Below are 19,274 nucleotides of genomic sequence, written 5' to 3'. Positions count from 1 at the left end.
AAAAGGACAGTACCCCTGCTGATAACCGACTGGTAACCCAAAATACAGCACTCATAATAACAGTCATGATGACACCAAGTGGACATGTTGGATTACTGCAACTCAGGACTACTTTGTGTTAATGTGCCTTTGTATTTAAATTTCCAGTAAGCACTGAATTCCACAAAGGCGTAAATGCATAATTGAAAGAATATGAAAAAATATGCCTTTAGTCTTCATCTGGGACTTAGGAACAACCAGCAGAACCCTGTTTGAGGACCTGAGGCTGCTCAGGGTGGAGCAGCAATTTCACAGTAAAGCTGGAAGGTAAACCAGGATGTCTTTGCATATATCCACAGACATACAAACACCCCTCCCTCAGAAAAAATACATGGAAAAGTTTTAAAAATCGTGACAAATAAAAGAAGATAAAAGAAATTAAAAAGAAACTACTATAATCATGCAGGCAGGTCTCAGGTTAAGTCTACCCAGGATATGTTTTGCTTTTCAAATACATAGAGTAAGAGTTCATTTTCCAAAAAAGGGAGCCAAATGCGATCTTATTTAACAGCTATTCCTTTTAAATAATACTTCATCTTTTCTAACTTCCTAAAATACAGTGTATCCTGATGCCAGTGAGTGTGAAATGGGGGATCAGAGTTTTTCCAGTTAAGCAAAATCTTGTGACAAAGGTCAGGGAAGCAAGAAAATCTCATTTGTATCTTGTACACCTGTTGCACCATGCAGGGAACTTCAAATGCTGACTTAATTGTTGCAGTTAAATAATTTGGGAATAAAACTCTTAATTCTGGGAAAGAAGGCAATAGCTAATTGTCAAGATGAATCTACTTCTAGGTGTCTGCACTCTGCATACAAATGTCCACAGCGTCATTTTTAAAAATGAAAATCATAGCTTTAAGCTGAGACCTAAAATTTGCTCTCATTCAATCCTGTCTCCTACAGCTTTATCACTACCATCCTGGAGGGAATTATATCACAAAGAGGCAGCTTCTTTTTGCAGGTTGGGTGTCATTACACAGCAAAGAAACCCAACCCTCGTCATTTTAGTGGCACCCATTCACCTTCAAGACAAAGTGGACGGTCTGGGCAGCTATCATAAGAACACTGAGCCCCTAAGGGCACCAGGAAATGGACTTCTCCAGTCAAACATGCCTTGTTTGTTCATGATTTAAAGATTTGTCAGTGTTTTGAAGAGCATTTTTTGGAGAGTAGCGCTTTCTCTATTTAAGGGTAAGCTCTGAGTTCAGTGACAATATCTTAAAAAGGCCAAGAATTTAAATGATATGTTATTGAGACTTCATAAAAAAAAAGAGCGGCATGGACTGCCAAACATCCAGAAATGCTTGTGGGATCATTCTTCTCCTTCTGTCCTATATGTGGCTTAAGAGGAGGGGTTGTTTTCTCAGGACCTTTACCAGAGGGCTGGGCTTTGGTGGGACAAGTGGGCTGGCTGCTCTGCCTGCGGGACGAGAAGAGAGAAAAAAAATGGAAAAGAGGGAGGGCTGAGTGGGGGTTTTGGAAAGGCCTTTTCCAGCCCTTCTACTCTTTCAATTTATAGGTCCTCCATACACACACCCACATGCAGGCACACACACACACACACACACACACACACATAGACAGCAGAGCCCAGTAGACAAAGTCAGGATATGACATCATCCACAGGAAGAGAAGCTAAACAACTTTTTCTCTCTTTACTGTGTTGTTTCTGCTGCTGAGTGAAGTCGGAGCCTCTCGGTCTGTTAGCGGCCGGCGGAGAAGGAGAGGATCCAGCGGTGCTAGAGGGGGGCAGAGCAGCTGGATCTGTCCTCCACAGGCAGTTTAGAGCCAAGGGGTCCGGCGCCTGAATCCTCCCTGAACCTCCCACGACTTTCCGCCTCACTCTAGATCCTCCGCTGCAGGATTTTGGCCAGGTACGGTGCATACAGGTTTTTTTTTTTGTTCTATAATCTCTTATTCTTGATCCCCCTCCAACTCTTTATTTCTTTGTGGCTACTGCAACTTGCAGTGCTTTCTTTTTTTTTTTCATTCTCATTCACTTGTCGGGTCTTGAGAGGACTTTTGTGGGTCTGCAGAGTCAGAGACAAATTCCATAACAACCATGAACCAGCATACCAACAGTGCGTGATCAGACACGCTTCAGTCTGGGGCTGTCGGGGCATGTAGGGTGACGTAAAGTGATAAAAATTAAAGTCACTCTGTCCCACATGCTGTTGCTTCTTGTCCAAACTATCACTATCTTCTGTAACTTACAGTGTCCCAGTTCAATGTTTGGCTGAAACAGTGTGTCCCTGCACAGAGGACTGAATGAAACACTCACTACGAGCCTTCCTCAGAAGCCCTTTTGTTATAGCTGTCTCATGACCACGTATTTATGGTCCCCCAGTGGTGAGTTTTGAACTGAAAACTGTGAAAGCTCCTGGAAAGAAAAAGCACCCGTCTCATATATCAAATGCTATTAAATCATCACTTTCCTCAAGTTCATGAGAGTGAGCAGAACCCAGCAAAGCTATCAGCTTTACAGACATGTGAGGAGTCTGTGTAAATGAGGCATTCAGTCAGCAGACGTTCACAACAAACACCCGTATCAGTGCTTGGTCTATAATGTGAGCACAAATGATAATGCAGAGACAGAAACTTCTCCTAATGTGAGTTAACAAACCACAGGAAACGTTGAGACCGGCAGTTCAAAATGGGACACAAATGCGGATATAGTATCATGTTGCAACCACGGTCACTTGAATGTGGCTGCAGTGTCAAATCTGTGGAGGCAACATATGCTACAGTCTTCCAAAGTGCTGAATGGAAACACACATCTCAGTGGAGTTTAATGAAATGTAACCCTTTCAGCGCTGTGGCGCACCTAAACTTTATTTCTAATAAACTGCCCATCTTATTTTTCTATAATTACCTACAACCTACAAATGATAACGTTTACATTTTATTATCATCGCCATTCATTCCAGTGGTGTGCCTGATCAGTGTGTATTATGCGCCAGATGGTTAATAGCTATCAGGCAGAAGAAAAAATCATCTGTCAGTAATGTGTTGGTTGTGTTTCATATCCTAAGAAGCATTTCCCAGATGGGGAACTGACAGCCTGTGTTTTTCATCAGTTGTTCAGTATTTTAACACCAAACTTAGTCGCCACTGCATTTACTTTTATACCCGAACACTGTGCTGTGGACGTTTTCTCTCACAATACTCTGTAGGAGTGTTTAATCTCTGGTGAGTCACAGCGTTCCAGTCATTTTCTCAATTATTCTTGACTCCAGCGGCCCGAATTTGACCACAACCGAGCAAAACCGTTGCTATTTTTATCAGTGGGTGCTGCTGAGTGTCTTGTGATAAGGTCATGTTGGTCACACGGAGCAGTGGAGGCAATGATGGCACATTTGGGATGAGCTCACTGGTTTGTCCGTGGTTTAGGGGAACATTCAGTTTTCTGTGCTGTATGCTCTTTGTGCCTTTGATCTAATTCTTGAAAATGTTTTGACTTTTGAATTTTAATGCCATGCCTGCCAACTTTGTGTTTTTTATGGCAGATGCTTTTTTTTTTGGCAAAGCCCTTTGTAAACAGTGTGACAGCGATATGTATGGTTTTGTAGTTATACCTTTGGTGTTTTGGTCATATGCAGTTTTTGGTGATCCTGGCCTAAAGAAAGGAAAGAAATAACCCTCTGACTTCTCCCGTTGATCTGCTTCACAGAAACGTGCCGCCACCTGAAAACAAGGGCTCCCTGCAATCTTTACATGACAGACGTTGACCCCGTGTGACCTGATTTCCCAGCTGAAACCAGCCTGGTTCCGTCTATCAGGAAGGTCACGCTTTATCCACCTCAAAACTATTTGTTATTCTGGAGAGCTTATTCTCCCCTTATCTCTGGGGAAACGACTGAGTCGATGGCGTTGTGTCTTGGACAAGTGTTCAGCAAAGACAAAACATTCAGACCAAGGAAGCGGTTTGAACCTGGCACCCAGCGCTTTGAACTCTACAAGAAGGCCCAGGCCTCGCTCAAGTCCGGCTTGGACCTGAGGAAAGTGGTTCAGCTGCCGGAGGGAGAGAACATCAACGACTGGATTGCCGTTCACGTGGTGGATTTCTTTAACAGGATCAACTTGATCTATGGCACAATGAGTGAGTTCTGCACCGAGCGCACGTGTCCCATCATGTCTGGGGGGCTGAGGTACGAGTACAGGTGGCAGGACGGTGACGACTACAAGAAACCCACCAAGCTGCCCGCTCTCAAGTACATGAACCTGCTGATGGACTGGATAGAGTCGCTCATCAACGATGAAGAGATCTTCCCCACCAGAGTAGGTGTGTGAGGAGTCTACAAATTAAGGCGTCAGACTGTTATTGAGTGCGTAACCTAATTGGTGATTGATTGCCGCCTGCACTGATGTTGTGCTTCATCAATGCTGAAGTGTCAGCCCGGAGCGCACTGCTGTTCCCCTTCATTAACATCTCAAATGGGATGATAAAGTTCAAGCAGAGGTTAATTAAACGATAAGGTTGGCATTTAGAGGAGATCGAACGGGTGTCTGTGGTGTTATTTTATCTCAGCACCAGATTTGATAATCAACATTTATTAGAGGTGAGAGTTTCATGCATAATGGAGGAGCGAGCTCAGCCGTTAGCACAGAAACCAAAACGCTCCCCTGTCTGAACCAATCAGGGGCCTCCGTGTGGATTCGCCGTGATTTTCCTCTGGGAGCTCTGGTTCCCTCCCACATGCAGGTCAGGCGAAATGAAAGCTCTCCTATAGCTGTGAATGGGCTTCATGTATTTGTTAGGCTGTGATAGATTTTCAGTTTGTCCGGGCTGTTTCCATACCTTCTGCCTACTGTGTCCACAATCCCCCAGGACCCTGAGCAGGACTGAATAGGGACACAAAAAATGTATGGATAGAGTAATCACATGTGGAACAATGTGCTATAGTACTGTAATTCCCAATCTTTTTAGTCTGGCATACCCCCCGAGCCCTCTCACGGGTGCACATGAACAGGTTTGTTTGTATGTGCGGTGATCTGACAGATGGGCTTGATTGTGGTGGACTGGTCTGGGTGAAACAATCCAGGGCCATATTTTAGTCCTGTCTGTCCCTGACACATCAATCCAAATGTAAGACACAGTGATCATACAACTGGACATCTTTACACCTGTTTTCTTTGTTTTTTCAGTAGATTTGGTCAATATCTCATATGTATCGCTACTTCTTGAAGACCTTTCAGTGATTAATTTATTTGGACTCTTTTGATAGCTTTTCTACAGCATAAAATATTAGATATTAAAAGATCAGGCTCACATTAATTTGTAATCCTATTTATGTCTTCATTTTTTTCTCATGAACACATATAATTAGAAAATCTTTTTTTCTTTTAAATCTTTTTTTTTTTTTTTTTCTATTTTGTCAGTCCACTGTATCACATAGCAGATGTAGCCCCTGGGCTACGTACCCGTGGCTGAGAACCACGGCTTTATTGCACATTTTCTTACAAGTATATAAAAGAGAGTATTTCAGCTTTAAGAGCCTTTTGTCAGATCACACAAAGCCCAGAGGCAATTTTTGGATGGACTGAGGCCTCATGCAACTGAAAATTATCTTGTTCTACATTTCTGAATGAAGGTGCAATGGATTATTATGTTCCAGGCCCTACCTTTTCTATTTCATGTCCACTTTAATCAACTCAGTACCTGAAAAGAGGTTGTGCTCAGAATTATTTTCACTGAAATATATTATCCATGTAAATCAGATTTCAGTAAGACACCAACTTGTACTCAAAGACTGATTCTATTGCATCTAGCCGAATATTACATCTGCTAAATGATGGTTTCAGTCACAGAAAATGGTCACTTTTTGTCTCAGGTGGAGGCCTTAATTTCTCTAACACTCCTCTCATTTCTTCACACTAGGTGTACCTTTCCCCAAGAACTTCCAGCAGGTGTGCAAGAAGATCCTGAGCCGTCTCTTCAGGGTGTTTGTGCATGTTTACATCCATCACTTTGACAGCATCTGCAGCATGGGTGCAGAGGCCCACATCAATACCTGCTACAAGCACTACTACTACTTCATCTCTGAGTTCAACCTCATTGATCATTCTGAACTGGAGCCCCTGGTGAGACAATAGAGTGATCTCAGATGTGTGAGGGTGAGGGAACACGAGAGAGGATCGGATGGATGTTTTGTATTGGGAGGGCATAACTGTCAGTTTAGCAGAAAATATCAGCCACTGTGCCATCTGTAACCTTGTTGTGCAACTTGCTCAGTGAGGTTGACTTCTGTCTTCATGTCAGTGTGTTTTCCACATGCAGAGAAAAGAAAATAACAACATTTTTTGTCTACTGTAGCCACACAGACTACACTCAGCTTTACTGTGGGCATACAACGCAAGTTGTCCCAACGATAATAATAATTTTCCATTTGAGACTAGGAATGGAATCAGCATTCACTTTTTCCCCTCATTTTTCCATCATGAAAGAAACTCCTTTTATAGAAAGTGGCTTTGACGCAACAACCCTCATAAGAGGCATAGCTGACTTTGTGCAATCATGTAATGAGGCAGGGTTTGTATAGTTGTTGCTTTTTCCAACAAAGGGACCTCCATCATATATGAGCAGATGGAGAATGGCTCTCAGAGAGTCAATAAAAGGCTTCAGTTATCATCATTATGAAGGCCAGGCTGTGTTATTCCCCTCGCAAAGTGAAACAGGGATGAGGCATTTATGTAAACACACTGCAGCAAAGATAAATCTTTTAAACAGACCCTGCTTTATTGTCCCACCTTTAGTACCAAAGGCAATCCTTTTTGTTGTTTGTCTTATAGGAGCAGCAGTTTTAATGTTCTTTCTATTGAAAAATTGCACTTCATAACAATCATTCATTGAATTTGATGTGTTAAACATTGTTGTTTTCTTTTCCTACAGAAAGAGATGACAGAGAAGATATGCAATTAAACAAAACCACATGGACAAAGGAGTTTACATTGTGACGTTATCTGAGCCCCGTGAGAATTCATCGGCTTCCGAACACTCAAAACAAAGAACAATTTTCACATAAAGTTGTATGAGTGGTTTTCTAAGCATAACTGGGAAGGTCCACTATCTTACCACACTTCTTCAGACGACGACCCTGCGCCTTCACAGAGGTTTTTCTTACAATAATTATGGTGCTTCATGCCATCATTATAGGACTTGGTGTTGGTTTCTAATACTGCATCTCCTGTACTCACGTTTTTTCTTTCCTCCTCTGCATGTATGTTTATGTTTGACCTTTTAATACACAGTGCTGAGTCTTTTTAGTGAATTGAACTGAAGATTGTTTTTTTAAATTTGATATCAGTGTTTTTATAGTTTGAACATAAAAATGCAGCCTAAAAATGATCATTGTTTTTGCAAATGTGTTTTTTGTATGTTTTCATCATGATTTTGTTTACATCATCAAAACCAACAGTGTATCATGGAAGTGAACGGACAGACTTTTTTAGATTATATATATATTTATCATATATTTGCTTTTAAGGTTTGGTTTGCTACACAGGGTGAATTTAGTTTGAGGCCAAAACCAAGGTAAAGATAGTAATAATCAGATAAGTCTAGACGTGGATAAACCATAAACAGAAACATAACAATGATGAAACATTGCAGGTATGTGGCGTGAGCCCTACTTCCTCTTGTCAGCGCTGACCTGCCAAAACTGCAGGTTTAAATACAGGTCATCATCATGCACGAAAAATCCCCACTACGTGGATTGGGGTGTGACGTGAATGAAGCCAAGTGACGTGGCAGTGATAGCTGTAGTCTCGACCAATGGAACACGTAGGTATGCAAAACAGGGCGGAGCAAAAGCCTGTTTATGTGTTTTCCCGCCCTGTTCGTCACCGGCTGTCTGACTGATGGATCCCAGCTAGCAATGGATGCTTACATCAGCTGTCAGAGGCTTTGACAGGGGATTTGGCTGGTTTGGACACAGGGTCCAGGTTAGACGGTTTTATTGCATTTATATTTCGTTTGGAGGAGACCTGACCGGTCTCTAAATAGAAACAAGCGAATGGACGCTAATCGACAGGACTAGCTAGCTAAGAGTTCGTGCTAGCTAGCTGCGGCTAACAACAATAACATAACGTCGGATTGTACAGTCAGCAGTTAACGCTGACTACACTCTTCAAATGGTCTGGTTAATCATGTATAAATTGTTTCACCTTGGTAAGGCTGCCTAGATTTGTCTATCATTGCTAATGTTAAGTAACGACGTGGCTATTTTTACCCGTAGTGCTGGATGTGGGTACACACTTGCTAGCCACTGAGCTTCATAAGGACACAAAAGTAAGCTAAATATCAAATATGGTTTGAGCTGGTGTACGCTAAATGTTATAGCTAGGTACTAACGTCCTTAACAGCAGTCCATTGCATTTACTTCGGCGGAAAGCTAAAGCTAACCTGCTATGCTAGACTGGACTTGAACCTTCTGCAGCTATTCTGCCACTCATTAACCACAAACAAGCGGAACAAAATGTGACATTAGAGAGGAAACCTTTTTGTACACGTCAGGTTGTGATGAATTAACGTGTGTTTTTTTCATTGCTGAAATTGTTAAACTTACCATCGCTTTCCTATGACTTGTTATCGTGTATATTTATTCCATTTGCTGATAAAGTTTGTTCCAAATTAAGTCAATATTTGTGATGTACTCTCAGTTGGCAGATATGGTGAGGCACAGCACGATGACAGAGTTGCAAGCCTTCCAGCATTCTCTACAGGTAGGACCTAAACTGCTGATAACACAGACGAAACATCTAACTTACTGAACCATGTTGCCTTGGGTACAATCAAGCTGCCAGGAAGTCAGTCCACAGACTTTCAAGGTTATCTGCACAGAAATGTAGAAGTTACATTACTCTGCATGAGTCATACGCTGTGACTGGTTGTGTAAATGCTTCTGGTAATATCCAGAATGAGGTAAGGCCTGTCATGGTGTTTCCTGTACTCTCATCAGGCCACTGTTGTGGCAGAGTGCCACAGGGGAATATAATCAGCCAGGCTGTAGTACACGATGCAGTAGAGTGAGTCATTTGTGTTTGCAAAAGAAAATTTTATGAACTATATTTGTTATCCTGTACGGCATTTTTAGAGTTAGAGTTTTTAAGGAGTTTTACAAAGTTAATAAAGTGCTTTAACTCTGAGAACAAAATGCGAGAATTATGTATTCCTTCTCATGCTTTCTGTACTGTATCACCACCTGATCTCTCTGGCTACTCTCGCACTTTCCCTCTCTCTCTTCCCCTCCATGTGGCCTCCTTCTCTGTGTCACAGGGTAACTCCCTGGCTGTGGGCCCAGTGGGGCAGAGCTGTGGGGGAATGCAGGGTGGGATTGCTTCAGAGGAGAGACAGCACCTTTCCCAAGGTCCAGCAGGTACAACAGCTTTGACTCTACTAAACCTTACAGTGTGTACAGTAACAGAGGTGCAAAGTCTGTACCATTTAAACTCATTCGCTTGCATGTGGGTTATTTTGTTTTGCTGCAGAAATTGAGAAAAGCCAGCCAGTGAACATCCCGGATGCAGCTAAAAGAAAGAAGAAGAAAAGGACGAGAGCAACAGACAGCTCCACAGGCACTTTTGATGGTAATGAAGCAAATTTGAACAGTATAGATTTTATCTTTAATTCAAAAGATAAAAGATAACACCAAACCCACTGCAGGCTAATATGTCACATTTTCTTCAGATCTCTACAAACTGACAGACGAGGTGCTTGGTCAGGGCGCTTATGCTAAAGTTCAAGGATGCATAAGTCTGCAGAATGGACAGGAGTTTGCTGTGAAGGTGAGTACGGATATTTTGTAGGCAATAATAAGTAACATTTGAATATTTAAATTGTGTCATTATGATTGAGGCTATGCTGAGACAGCTTGTTGGCAAAAAGCTGTTCAGTACTGGATGGTTTTTGGATGTAAAATGTGTACAAGTTTACCAAATTACCACCACATTTAAAATCTGCCTTGTATTGTACCTGATGGAAAACCTTAAAAGGTTGTGAAACTAGTTGTACCTACATTTATTTGCATAGTGTATGTACTTAATGGGAGTTGTGAAAGGGTTATCACCCTTGTTGAAAGCACACAAGATTTTCTAGGTTAAAACTAATTTAACAAGAACAGACAGAATCACAAACAGAACAGAATAATAATCGATCCAAAGCCAAAGCCAGTGTGTTTTAATATTGTGAAATGAAAATGTTTACATTTGAATTCAGGCAGCTAACAGTGTTGTGCCTGCTTGTGTTTTGCAAAGATCATAGAAAAGAGTGCAGGACACAGCCGCAGCAGAGTCTTTCGCGAAGTCGAGACTCTCTACCAGTGTCAAGGAAACAGGTGAGTATATTTACTATGAGCAACGTTAGAACTAAATTAAAGCCACTGCAGAATGAAATGATTCTGATTCTGATCACTGGCAAATACCTTGATGCAGGAACATTCTGGAATTGATCCAGTTCTTTGAAGACAGCTCCTGCTTTTATTTGGTGTTTGAAAAACTGCGCGGAGGTAAGAATGAATTAATAACTCAGCAAACACATCTGCATGCACTCTGCTTTTCCAGATGACTCATTTCAAACACGCTGATTGCTACAAGTGGTGGTTTTCTCTTCCTTCAGGCTCCATTCTGACGCACATCCAGAACCGAAAGCACTTCGATGAGCTGGAGGCCAGTAAGGTGGTCCGGGACATTGCCCAAGCTCTTGACTTCCTGCACACAAAAGGTAGGTAAGCGTCCAAACAGCTACCGAAGTCCAAAGAGAAGAGCTGTGGATCCTTGTTCTGTCGTCATGGTGAAAATGTGTTTTCCTGCAGGCATTGCCCACAGAGACCTGAAGCTGGAAAACATCCTGTGTGAATACACTGATCGGGTAAGTGACTTTTAAAGGACAGGAAGCTTTCAGAAGACAATTAGTTGTTCTGAGCGGGGGTGGAATGTAACTAAGCACGTTTACTGAAGTTCTTCACTTAACTACAAGTTTGACATACGTACTTTACTTGAGTATTTCCATTTTTTTTGCTACTTTATACTTCTGCTCCACTAAATTACTACAACATTTATTTGACACTTTTCTCATAGAAACATATCACGCTTGTATGATATGATGCAGTACTTTGCTACTAGTCTACCAAATGGTAAACAGAGTAACTTGGCTCCACGTTGATGAAGTAACTAACATTAAAATATTCTTGCACATATTTATTAGTGATAAAAACATAATAATATAATATTCTATAATAGCACTTATCTACTGAAGTACATGATTTTAGTGCTACTCCCACTACTGGTTCTAAGAGTATAGGATATAACAGTATAATATCGTTCCACTCAGGTGTCCCCAGTTAAGATCTGTGATTTTGACTTGGGAAGTGGAGTGAAGCTCAGCAGTGCCTGTACGCCCATAACGACTCCAGAGCTCACCACACCGGTAACAGTCTAGCTTTGAATTCACAGCTAATACACACAAACAGAACCAATAATAGATGACAGTGACTTCATACTTCATGCTTTTTACCATTGCCCTCTCTTAGTGCGGTTCAGCAGAGTACATGGCTCCAGAAGTAGTGGAGGTGTTCACCGATGAGGCCTCCTTCTACGACAAGCGGTGTGACCTTTGGAGTCTTGGGGTCATCCTCTACATCCTGCTGAGCGGCAGCCCCCCTTTCACAGGCCACTGTGGCACCGACTGCGGCTGGGATCGGGGAGAAACCTGCAGGACCTGCCAGGTAAGCTCGCCGAGTTAGCCTCCCTGCTCCCTCCGTGTCCATCTCACCTGACCCTCCTGAAAGTGTTCACTTCTTTCAGTGTTTACAGCTCAAAGCTACAGAGTCCATCCTGTCACTGACTTGAAACTTATTTCACCATGTCACAGTTAGGATGTTACCGCTGGGGAAGCTGTGACATAAATGTTTTCATGTTTTACAACAGCATCAGTAACATCTCTTGGGAAAATTTACTCTTTTTTCATTGTTGCTGTTGTTCTCTCATTGACCTGTGATAACTACTAGTGTAACTTTGATAGATGTAGTTAACAAAATGATAAATCAATCAAAAGGAAATTAATTGCCTACTATTTTGATAATGGATTAATCATTAAAGCAATTTTCAAAGTAAAAATCTTTCAATATTTGCCGAAATTCTGAAGAAAAAAAGAAAAGAAAAAAAGTTAAATAATCATAAATGTTATGCAAGGCCGCCTGGCAGCGTTATGTGTAGCTGTGACGTGGCTGCTGGACCTGATGGTGCCCATTCCAGACAATGCTCGTGATTCCACTTGTTTCAGAAGCGGCTCTCTGCTCCACTTAAATACACGCCTAGTCTGGTTTTAGAACAGATAAAAAGGAAACCATTTATCTATGTAGCCCATAGAAGCATAGACAACAAGGAAACAACCAAATCCACCAAATCTGAATGAGTCAACAGGATCGTGCAGGCGCACTCTCCTCCTCTGATACACTCCTGGTAGAGTTTCAATCCATGCAGAAGACAGAGCAAACCATATTGCAGCGGTGCCTGGTGGAATCAAGCTGTTAGTTTTCTTATATCTAATCTAATCTAATCTAATCTACTCTGTAAGGTTGATTTGGTTGTGACTCCATCTGTACTTCTGGACATGAATTGTTTTCCTCTGTCTACTCCTGATTATTACCGGAGACTGGTTTTAATGTTTATTCTCTTGGCTCAGGAGACACTGGAGGAGCAACATGTGACCATCAGCAGATTTGCTTCTATAATTAGTGACTGACGCCTGCTTCATGTTAGAAAACACACATGCTAACGCTAATGCTGGCTCAAGTTTCAGCACGAACAGTGTTGTAACTGCACTTCAGTTTTACAGGATGTTCTGTTATATTGTCTCCTCAGAGTCACCTGTTTGAGAGCATCCAGCAGGGCAAGTATGAATTTCCAGAGAGGGACTGGGCTCACATCACAGAGGGGGCCAAGGACCTCATATCCAAGCTGCTTGTTCGGGATGCAACTCTGCGCCTCAGTGCTGCTCAGGTCCTCAAGCACCCTTGGGTGCAGGGGGTGGGTATCGCTATATCTGTGCACCAGAATAGCTGCTCTTGACTTGGTACTCGAATATTGCCATATACAAAACTGCTGCATCCCTCATCCAGTGCTTTTTTTACGTTATTGAAAGCTTTTATTCATTTCCTTTTTTTTACAGAACGCTCCAGAGAGAGGTCTTCCAACTCCTCATGTTTTACAGAGGTATGACAGCTTAGACAGTCAAGTCTAATGGATTTGTTACGTTGTGAAGGTGCTTTAAACAAACAACAAAAAGTAGTATTTTTAATTGCTCTATAGAGGAGGCGAATTCAGAATAAAGCAACAGACACTTTTTTGATTGTGCAGTAGGTCGGAGGAACACGTGGGAATGTGCAGATGTTACTGATGAGTAAAAACATTCAACTTCCTTATATCCTCTTCTGCCTGCTCTCTTCCTTCCAGGAACAGCAGCACCAAAGATCTGACCCAGTTTGCAGCAGAGGCCATCGCCTTTAACCGGCAGCTATCTCAGCACGACGAGCAGCAGGAGGATGTCGGAGCCATCGTTTGCTCCATGAGGCTTTCTCCTCCTTCCAACTCCAGACTGGCCCGCAGACGGGCGCAGTCCAATGCCCTGCGCACCAGGGACTTCACACCTGCACTGGACGACCTCGCAGCCTGAAGGCCCAGTACCAAGTCCCCTCGTCATTGTTTTTAACCTCTGTGTGTTTGTGTGTGTGTTTGTGTGTGTGTGTGCGTGTGCGTGTGCGAGCCTCGTAGGATCAGTCACAGTCTCAGAAATGACTGTTCTGTTCTTGGTGTTGAAGCTCTTTCTCATGGCCAGTAATCTTCTCACTTGGACAGGGTTTGAGCACCAAGGGCACAGCTAATCCTCGGCTACCGCCTCCTAATTGAAACCATAGTTGAAACTCCTGAGATCTGTCCAGGAATTGTTTTAAGCTGCCTGAGTTTTAAACGAGAACTGTGTCATTTGAGAAAAGCTTTGGGTTTATTTTCACAGTTCGCCAATTTATTTATTTTCTAGTCAATGTTGATGAAAACATTTCCGGTGACACCAATGCAGCAGGAACCGCTCTTAATGCCAGCAGTTGATATTAAATATCTAATCAGTACATATCATTATCAACACAGCATTACATATGTGCAGCACAGCTTTGCAGCTGTTTCTGTCTGAATGCAATATTATCTGATTTTGATATATTTTATTTTTCTTGTCCAACTGTGAATTGGTTAATATTCTATTTAAGTGCTACTCAGTTACTGGAGGAAAGGGATGAGTTCTCACTTATTTTTTGCCTTTTTTTTAAGCACGTCAGTGTATGTGATTTGAAGTGTGTGGATGTATGTGAGTTAAATGATAAGAATGGACTACACTTAAAGGAGAAGGTCCATTTCAGGAGATGGGCCTTTCTCCAGTTCACTTACTGAAGTCGTTCTTGTGGAGGCTGAGTGAAACTTACAGAAAGTGCAGGAATAACGTGAATGGATGTTGAAGTCGGAAAGACCCTTTGATCAAATAGTTTTGTATTTCTTATCATTTCACAAGCTACCTGTAGCACTGATGTACTTTAAAACAAGTCACTTACTTTCTTTCTCAAAGGGAGAATGATGCATCACAAAAGATCGGTTTGGTCCAACAATGTGAATTTGACATCTACAGAAGTATTTATCTTTCAAGGGTTTTTTTTTTAAACAACTTTGTATCCTCATTAGAGGCCAACATTACCTCAGACTTTTTTTTGCACCACACCTTTGCATGTTTTGTACTGTACAAACGTAACACCATCCCAAAAAGACCTGCTTAGCTTCTTATTGTCTTACTGATTTGATCTCTTAGAGTGTTTTTAGTCTGATTGGCTTGTTTTTGGTTGTGTGTAGTTACTGAGGCTTACAGGGGATTTGTGAATAGCTGATAGTTACACTTCGTAGTAAGAAGGATTCCAGACTGGGGCTGAATTATTTTTATACAAGCATTTGTATGTCGTTCAGTTTTGTATTTTTGGTTCTGAATGTGCCAGTGGAACGAATGATGGACTGATCATACTAAGACATCTCAAGTTCAATTTGCTTTTAATTAAAAAAGAAAGAAAAAAGGATTTAAAATGTTTTTATCTGTTTTATTCTTTGAGGACCCTGTCTATGTTTGAATGGGGTCAACGCCGGCAGCCCATCACTTATTTCACCTAACCTTTTAACTCTATGCGCTGCCCGCCAAACGACTCGTCCCCTCATTTTACACTGTTGCCATAGACACCACATCCCTATAGCAACAAAGGGCCCTCAGAGGCTGGCAGGAATTGACAGAGACACATTAGGAAACATCCACTTGCTATGTTAAAGCCTTCCTAATGCATTAGGAATCATAACGAACTTGTTTCCTCCACCAAGTGAGATACAGTAATTGGTGTGCAATTATGGGGTCACACTGAAATTTCTCCAAGGTCATATTGGATCCTATGCATAATGCTCTCAGTGCAGAGTGTATGTTCATTGGTATGCTGTGTTCCCAATAAAAAGATCCTTACCTTCTCTCGTCTAGTGTTACGTCATTTAAACATGTTCCTTATTCATTTATTCATTTACTGCAAGATCTCATTCAGGCGTAAAAAGCAAATGGGTTTCTGCTCTGCAGGAGTAATTGTGGTTTCATTCATATTTTGAAAGGGCAGGAAGAGGGTGTGATGAGATAAGATCATTCTGACCGAACCAGTGCTCTTGTTAAGACTTCTTTGAAAACAGTATGCACATCCTGCTCTCTCTAACCTCGACGTTTTTTAGACTTTTAAAAAAATTTGAGACAAGAGGGAGTGTAAACATTGAACAGCACCCCTCCTGTGTCCACTGATTTCGACACACGTGCAAAAATCTTCATCACTTCACGGTACCCGGTTTGATTGGACAGTTTGGCTCAGAGCCCTCTGGCGCCCCCAGCGGCCCGTCTTCAGTATAACCTGTGGCGTGTGAGCAGCGGCGCGGCAGCAGCTCGCTGTAGTGTTCACCTGCCGGAGGGAAAGCTCACCTTCAGACCGCAGTCTGTGCCCGCCTGCTGCACCACATGATGGACGGACGAGCACCACGCTGGATCTGGGTCTGAGCTGAGGTAAGAGGCTCTGAGAATGCAGCATCTTTGCTGCTGCTGTGTGCTGGTTTTCAGGTTTTCTTCTCTGTGCGCGGCTGACAGCGCGGTCAGCAGCGAGGAAAATGTAGTTTTGTGATTTTAATGACGGTGTTCATCACTGGGGATAGCTGCACTTTTAGTGGTATTGCAACATGCATGACATATTTTGTATGTGAAAGCTATTCTCATTGGGTGTAAGTTATTAATCACATTTAAGTGGGAAAATAATTGCCTTAATGGCATTTTATGAATTACCTTTGAATGAAAAGTTTAAAAAAAGGTTTTTTGCATGTGGAAGCCATTTTCACTGACTGTAACTGATTAATTGATTTAATGGAGGGAATTTATTGCTTTAACTGCATTTTAGGAGTTACTTTTGAATGAAAAGTTATGTTTGGTTTGGTTTACAAGTGTATAAAGTCTCCAAAACCTCTAACATTTGCTTTTCTTCTTCAGCCACTTCTCCCTCATCACCCTCTGAAGTGATGAGTTCAGGGACCAGTCAGTCGTCTGATCATCAGCTTCTCTGGGTCTCACAGAGCTCTCCATGAGAACATGGCGGTACCTGAAAAACCCTCCAGACCATCTGCTCCCAAGAAGGTCCCCAAGCAGCACGCCCGGCTGCGGCACCAGAACCTGCCCTCCCCGGCGCTGTGCTGCGCCTGCGGCCTGTGCATCATGCTGGCTGGCATCAACATCACCCTGGTGGGAGCTTTCGCCTTTGGCACCTTCATCCCTACCGGCAACCCCCCCATCGTCATCGGGCCTCTTCTGTTACTGATTGCTTTCGCCTTCTTCACGGCCTGCTGCATGGTCAGCAGGAGGACCCCGGCCCACGTGGCTCGCGAGGCTAAAGGAGGTGAGAAGTGGGGGCTGATGCGGATGGGGACGGCGGCGTTCGAGATGGAGACGAGCGAGCACACCCTGCAGGACACTACGGCCGTCCAGCTGAGCCCCACCAACTCCCCCACCTCGTCCCACAAGTCCAGCTCCAGCCAGGGGTGTGACTCCGCTCCTCCTGCAGGAAGTCAGGATGGAGCCGGCGAGCTGCACATGCATGTCAGAGATGTCTGACGTGGGTGTCACTGGAGATAACCCCTGAACACTTCCTCTACAGCATGGGCTCTCTTCGTTCAACTATTCTGCTTTTTTGTGCTCTGATTGTAGCTTATTCGGTGTGTCGTGCTGTTTGTCGCTCAGTTCCAGGATGCACATTGCTTTGCCAGAACAGAAACAGGAACAGGAGATGATACCTTAATCCAAGTGCCTGTTTGTATACCTCTCGCTGTATAAAACATCCAGTTACGGCAGATTATCCTGCGCTCATGTCCTATGGATCCACTGCGGTTAGGCTTGTCTGCATGAGTGTGTCCAGCCAAGCTTCTCTGAGTCATGAAAGCTGTTCCTGTGTAAGCCTGCTAAATCTCAGCCACAGTTTTTCACACACTTTGACGGAACTGTTTTCACCCCCCCCCCCCATTAGTGAATTTATAGGCCTATGTCATGTTATACTACAATTATCATTATTATTGTGTTAATGCACATTTAGCTCACCTGTGAGTTTTATAAATAAAGCTGAAATTTGATTGGATTGTCGATAATTTGGCGTTTTTGGCGTGTTTTTGTTTAAAAATGACTGGTGAGGGTTGTAAAGATTAACAGGAACTGAACAAAAACAAACTCTGATGCACAGAAACCAAACTTTAAAAAAAAACCACAATATGTGCTATTGTGTCAGGCTTCATATCAGACGCACGCAGGCTGTGAAGATAATTCACTCGTTATCGGAGAAACGCCAGCGGCAGCAGTGCAAACAGCTCCTTCCCAACATGTTGCCCATCACTTGGCATCTGATTCAACAGCTGCTGGCGAAGGCAGGAGCCCTGTTTACTCACCATTATACATCTGCTGTCCACAAACACAGTGAGAGACACAGTGTGATCCTTCGCACACACAACTTGACCACTGGAAAAGATAACCGAGCAGCAGCAGCCGCCGCCTGCTGTTATTGAGGTCTGCTGCGCGTGTGCTGATCGAGCTTTATGAATGGCTAAAAGCAGGCAGTGCGGGTGTCTGTAGTTATCCAGTGAGTCAGAAACATGACCGGTAGTGTTTCTGTAATGAGGATGACATGTCTCAGCAACCTGAACTCGTTTTACTAAACTAGTGACAAGGTCATGTTGCTCTGAAGGATGGAGCAGTGGAATTAAATCAGTGCAGAGTTGCAGGTTATCATATTGTTACGATAACAAAAGCCAGCGGCGGCAGCTCCTTCCCAGCATGTTGCCCATCACTTGGCATCTGACTCAACAGCTGCTGGCGAAGGCGAGTGCCCTGTTTACTCAACATTATACATCTGCACATCTGCAAAGAGACTGCACGCTCAGACACAAGAAAAGTAACCCAGTGTATGCAGTCCAATACAGGGAGGAATGCACAGACTTGTGTATCTGGGAAACTAAACACCAATTCAATAAATGCATGATTCAACACAGAGAGCTAACTCCTCAGGTCAAGACTCAGTTCACCCACAGCTGAAAGATCAGGGACACTCGTTCCAGAATGATGCACATATTTTGGAGAGGGAGGACGGACGGTTTGAAAGAGCAGTGAGTGAGGCTATTTATGTAAAAAGAGAGAAATAGAGGAGGAGGTCTATGACGCCACCCCCCAACTACAATCCTCTCATCCCTTCCCAGGAGATTTAACTATTCACAGTTGGCCTCATGTGACACCTCCAATGACTGATGTTTGCACTTGGCCTCAGGTGACTTTAACGACTGCTGTTACACAATCAGGAGCTCTAATGACCCAAGTGATATTGAAGTCACCTTGATAACGACCCCACAGACGGATTTCCCGACAGTCAGAACTGAAGAAGCCCCTTGAATGATGGTTTTCAGGTTCCAACATGAAGTACAGCTGCCCTGGATTCAACCCTCCTTGGATGACTATGAAAATCATCTACGCCGACGATATTCTATTTAAGTCTCCACAGTTTTGGATCATTCGAATTCCACTTCAAGACATATATGAATGAGACGTCGTGTTAAAACTGTGATTGTAGTTCAGTAAATAAGGAAAAGGAACCAGACTTTCAGTCTCTGTG

General features: G+C 42.9%; 3 protein-coding genes across 3 annotated transcripts; all 3 read left to right on the top strand.

Moving 5' to 3' along the window:
• Window positions 1–1,613: 1,613 nt before the first annotated feature.
• On the top strand, window positions 1,614–7,408 carry mob3c (MOB kinase activator 3C). Its single transcript, XM_041935382.1, has 4 exons — window positions 1,614–1,913; window positions 3,710–4,321; window positions 5,918–6,120; window positions 6,929–7,408. The coding sequence occupies exons 2-4, from the start codon at window positions 3,904–3,906 to the stop codon at window positions 6,956–6,958; spliced, it is 651 nt and encodes a 216-aa protein (XP_041791316.1). The 5' UTR covers window positions 1,614–1,913; window positions 3,710–3,903; the 3' UTR covers window positions 6,959–7,408.
• Window positions 7,409–7,857: 449 nt separating this feature from the next.
• On the top strand, window positions 7,858–15,566 carry mknk1 (MAPK interacting serine/threonine kinase 1). The gene is made up of 14 exons (XM_041934916.1): window positions 7,858–7,980; window positions 8,698–8,760; window positions 9,314–9,413; window positions 9,526–9,624; window positions 9,725–9,822; window positions 10,291–10,370; window positions 10,468–10,541; window positions 10,652–10,756; window positions 10,848–10,903; window positions 11,366–11,461; window positions 11,565–11,759; window positions 12,898–13,062; window positions 13,205–13,248; window positions 13,489–15,566. Exons 1-14 carry the CDS (start codon window positions 7,918–7,920, stop codon window positions 13,706–13,708), a joined length of 1,458 nt encoding a protein of 485 aa, XP_041790850.1. The 5' UTR covers window positions 7,858–7,917; the 3' UTR covers window positions 13,709–15,566.
• Window positions 15,567–16,083: 517 nt separating this feature from the next.
• On the top strand, window positions 16,084–17,239 carry LOC121605446 (transmembrane protein 275). The gene is made up of 2 exons (XM_041935358.1): window positions 16,084–16,147; window positions 16,622–17,239. Exon 2 carries the CDS (start codon window positions 16,721–16,723, stop codon window positions 17,237–17,239), a length of 519 nt encoding a protein of 172 aa, XP_041791292.1. The 5' UTR covers window positions 16,084–16,147; window positions 16,622–16,720.
• Window positions 17,240–19,274: the final 2,035 nt, after the last annotated feature.

The sequence above is a fragment of the Chelmon rostratus genome, chromosome 4 (genome assembly GCF_017976325.1).
Source record: "Chelmon rostratus isolate fCheRos1 chromosome 4, fCheRos1.pri, whole genome shotgun sequence".
NCBI lineage: Eukaryota > Metazoa > Chordata > Actinopteri > Chaetodontiformes > Chaetodontidae > Chelmon > Chelmon rostratus.
This window is presented reverse-complemented; position numbering and strand designations above follow the sequence as displayed.

Bases quoted from the DNA above. Each gene is read 5' to 3' on its own strand.
- LOC121605446 (XM_041935358.1), top strand. From the start codon at position 16,721: ATGGCGGTACCTGAAAAACCCTCCAGACCATCTGCTCCCAAGAAGGTC.
- mknk1 (XM_041934916.1), top strand. From the start codon at position 7,918: ATGCTTACATCAGCTGTCAGAGGCTTTGACAGGGGATTTGGCTGGTTT. The intron at 10,371-10,467 runs GTGAGTATATTT...ACCTTGATGCAG, and splicing joins TACCAGTGTCAAGGAAACAG to GAACATTCTGGAATTGATCC. The intron at 11,760-12,897 runs GTAAGCTCGCCG...TTGTCTCCTCAG, and splicing joins AAACCTGCAGGACCTGCCAG to AGTCACCTGTTTGAGAGCAT.
- mob3c (XM_041935382.1), top strand. From the start codon at position 3,904: ATGGCGTTGTGTCTTGGACAAGTGTTCAGCAAAGACAAAACATTCAGA. The intron at 4,322-5,917 runs GTGTGTGAGGAG...TCTTCACACTAG, and splicing joins GATCTTCCCCACCAGAGTAG to GTGTACCTTTCCCCAAGAAC. The intron at 6,121-6,928 runs GTGAGACAATAG...CTTTTCCTACAG, and splicing joins ATTCTGAACTGGAGCCCCTG to AAAGAGATGACAGAGAAGAT.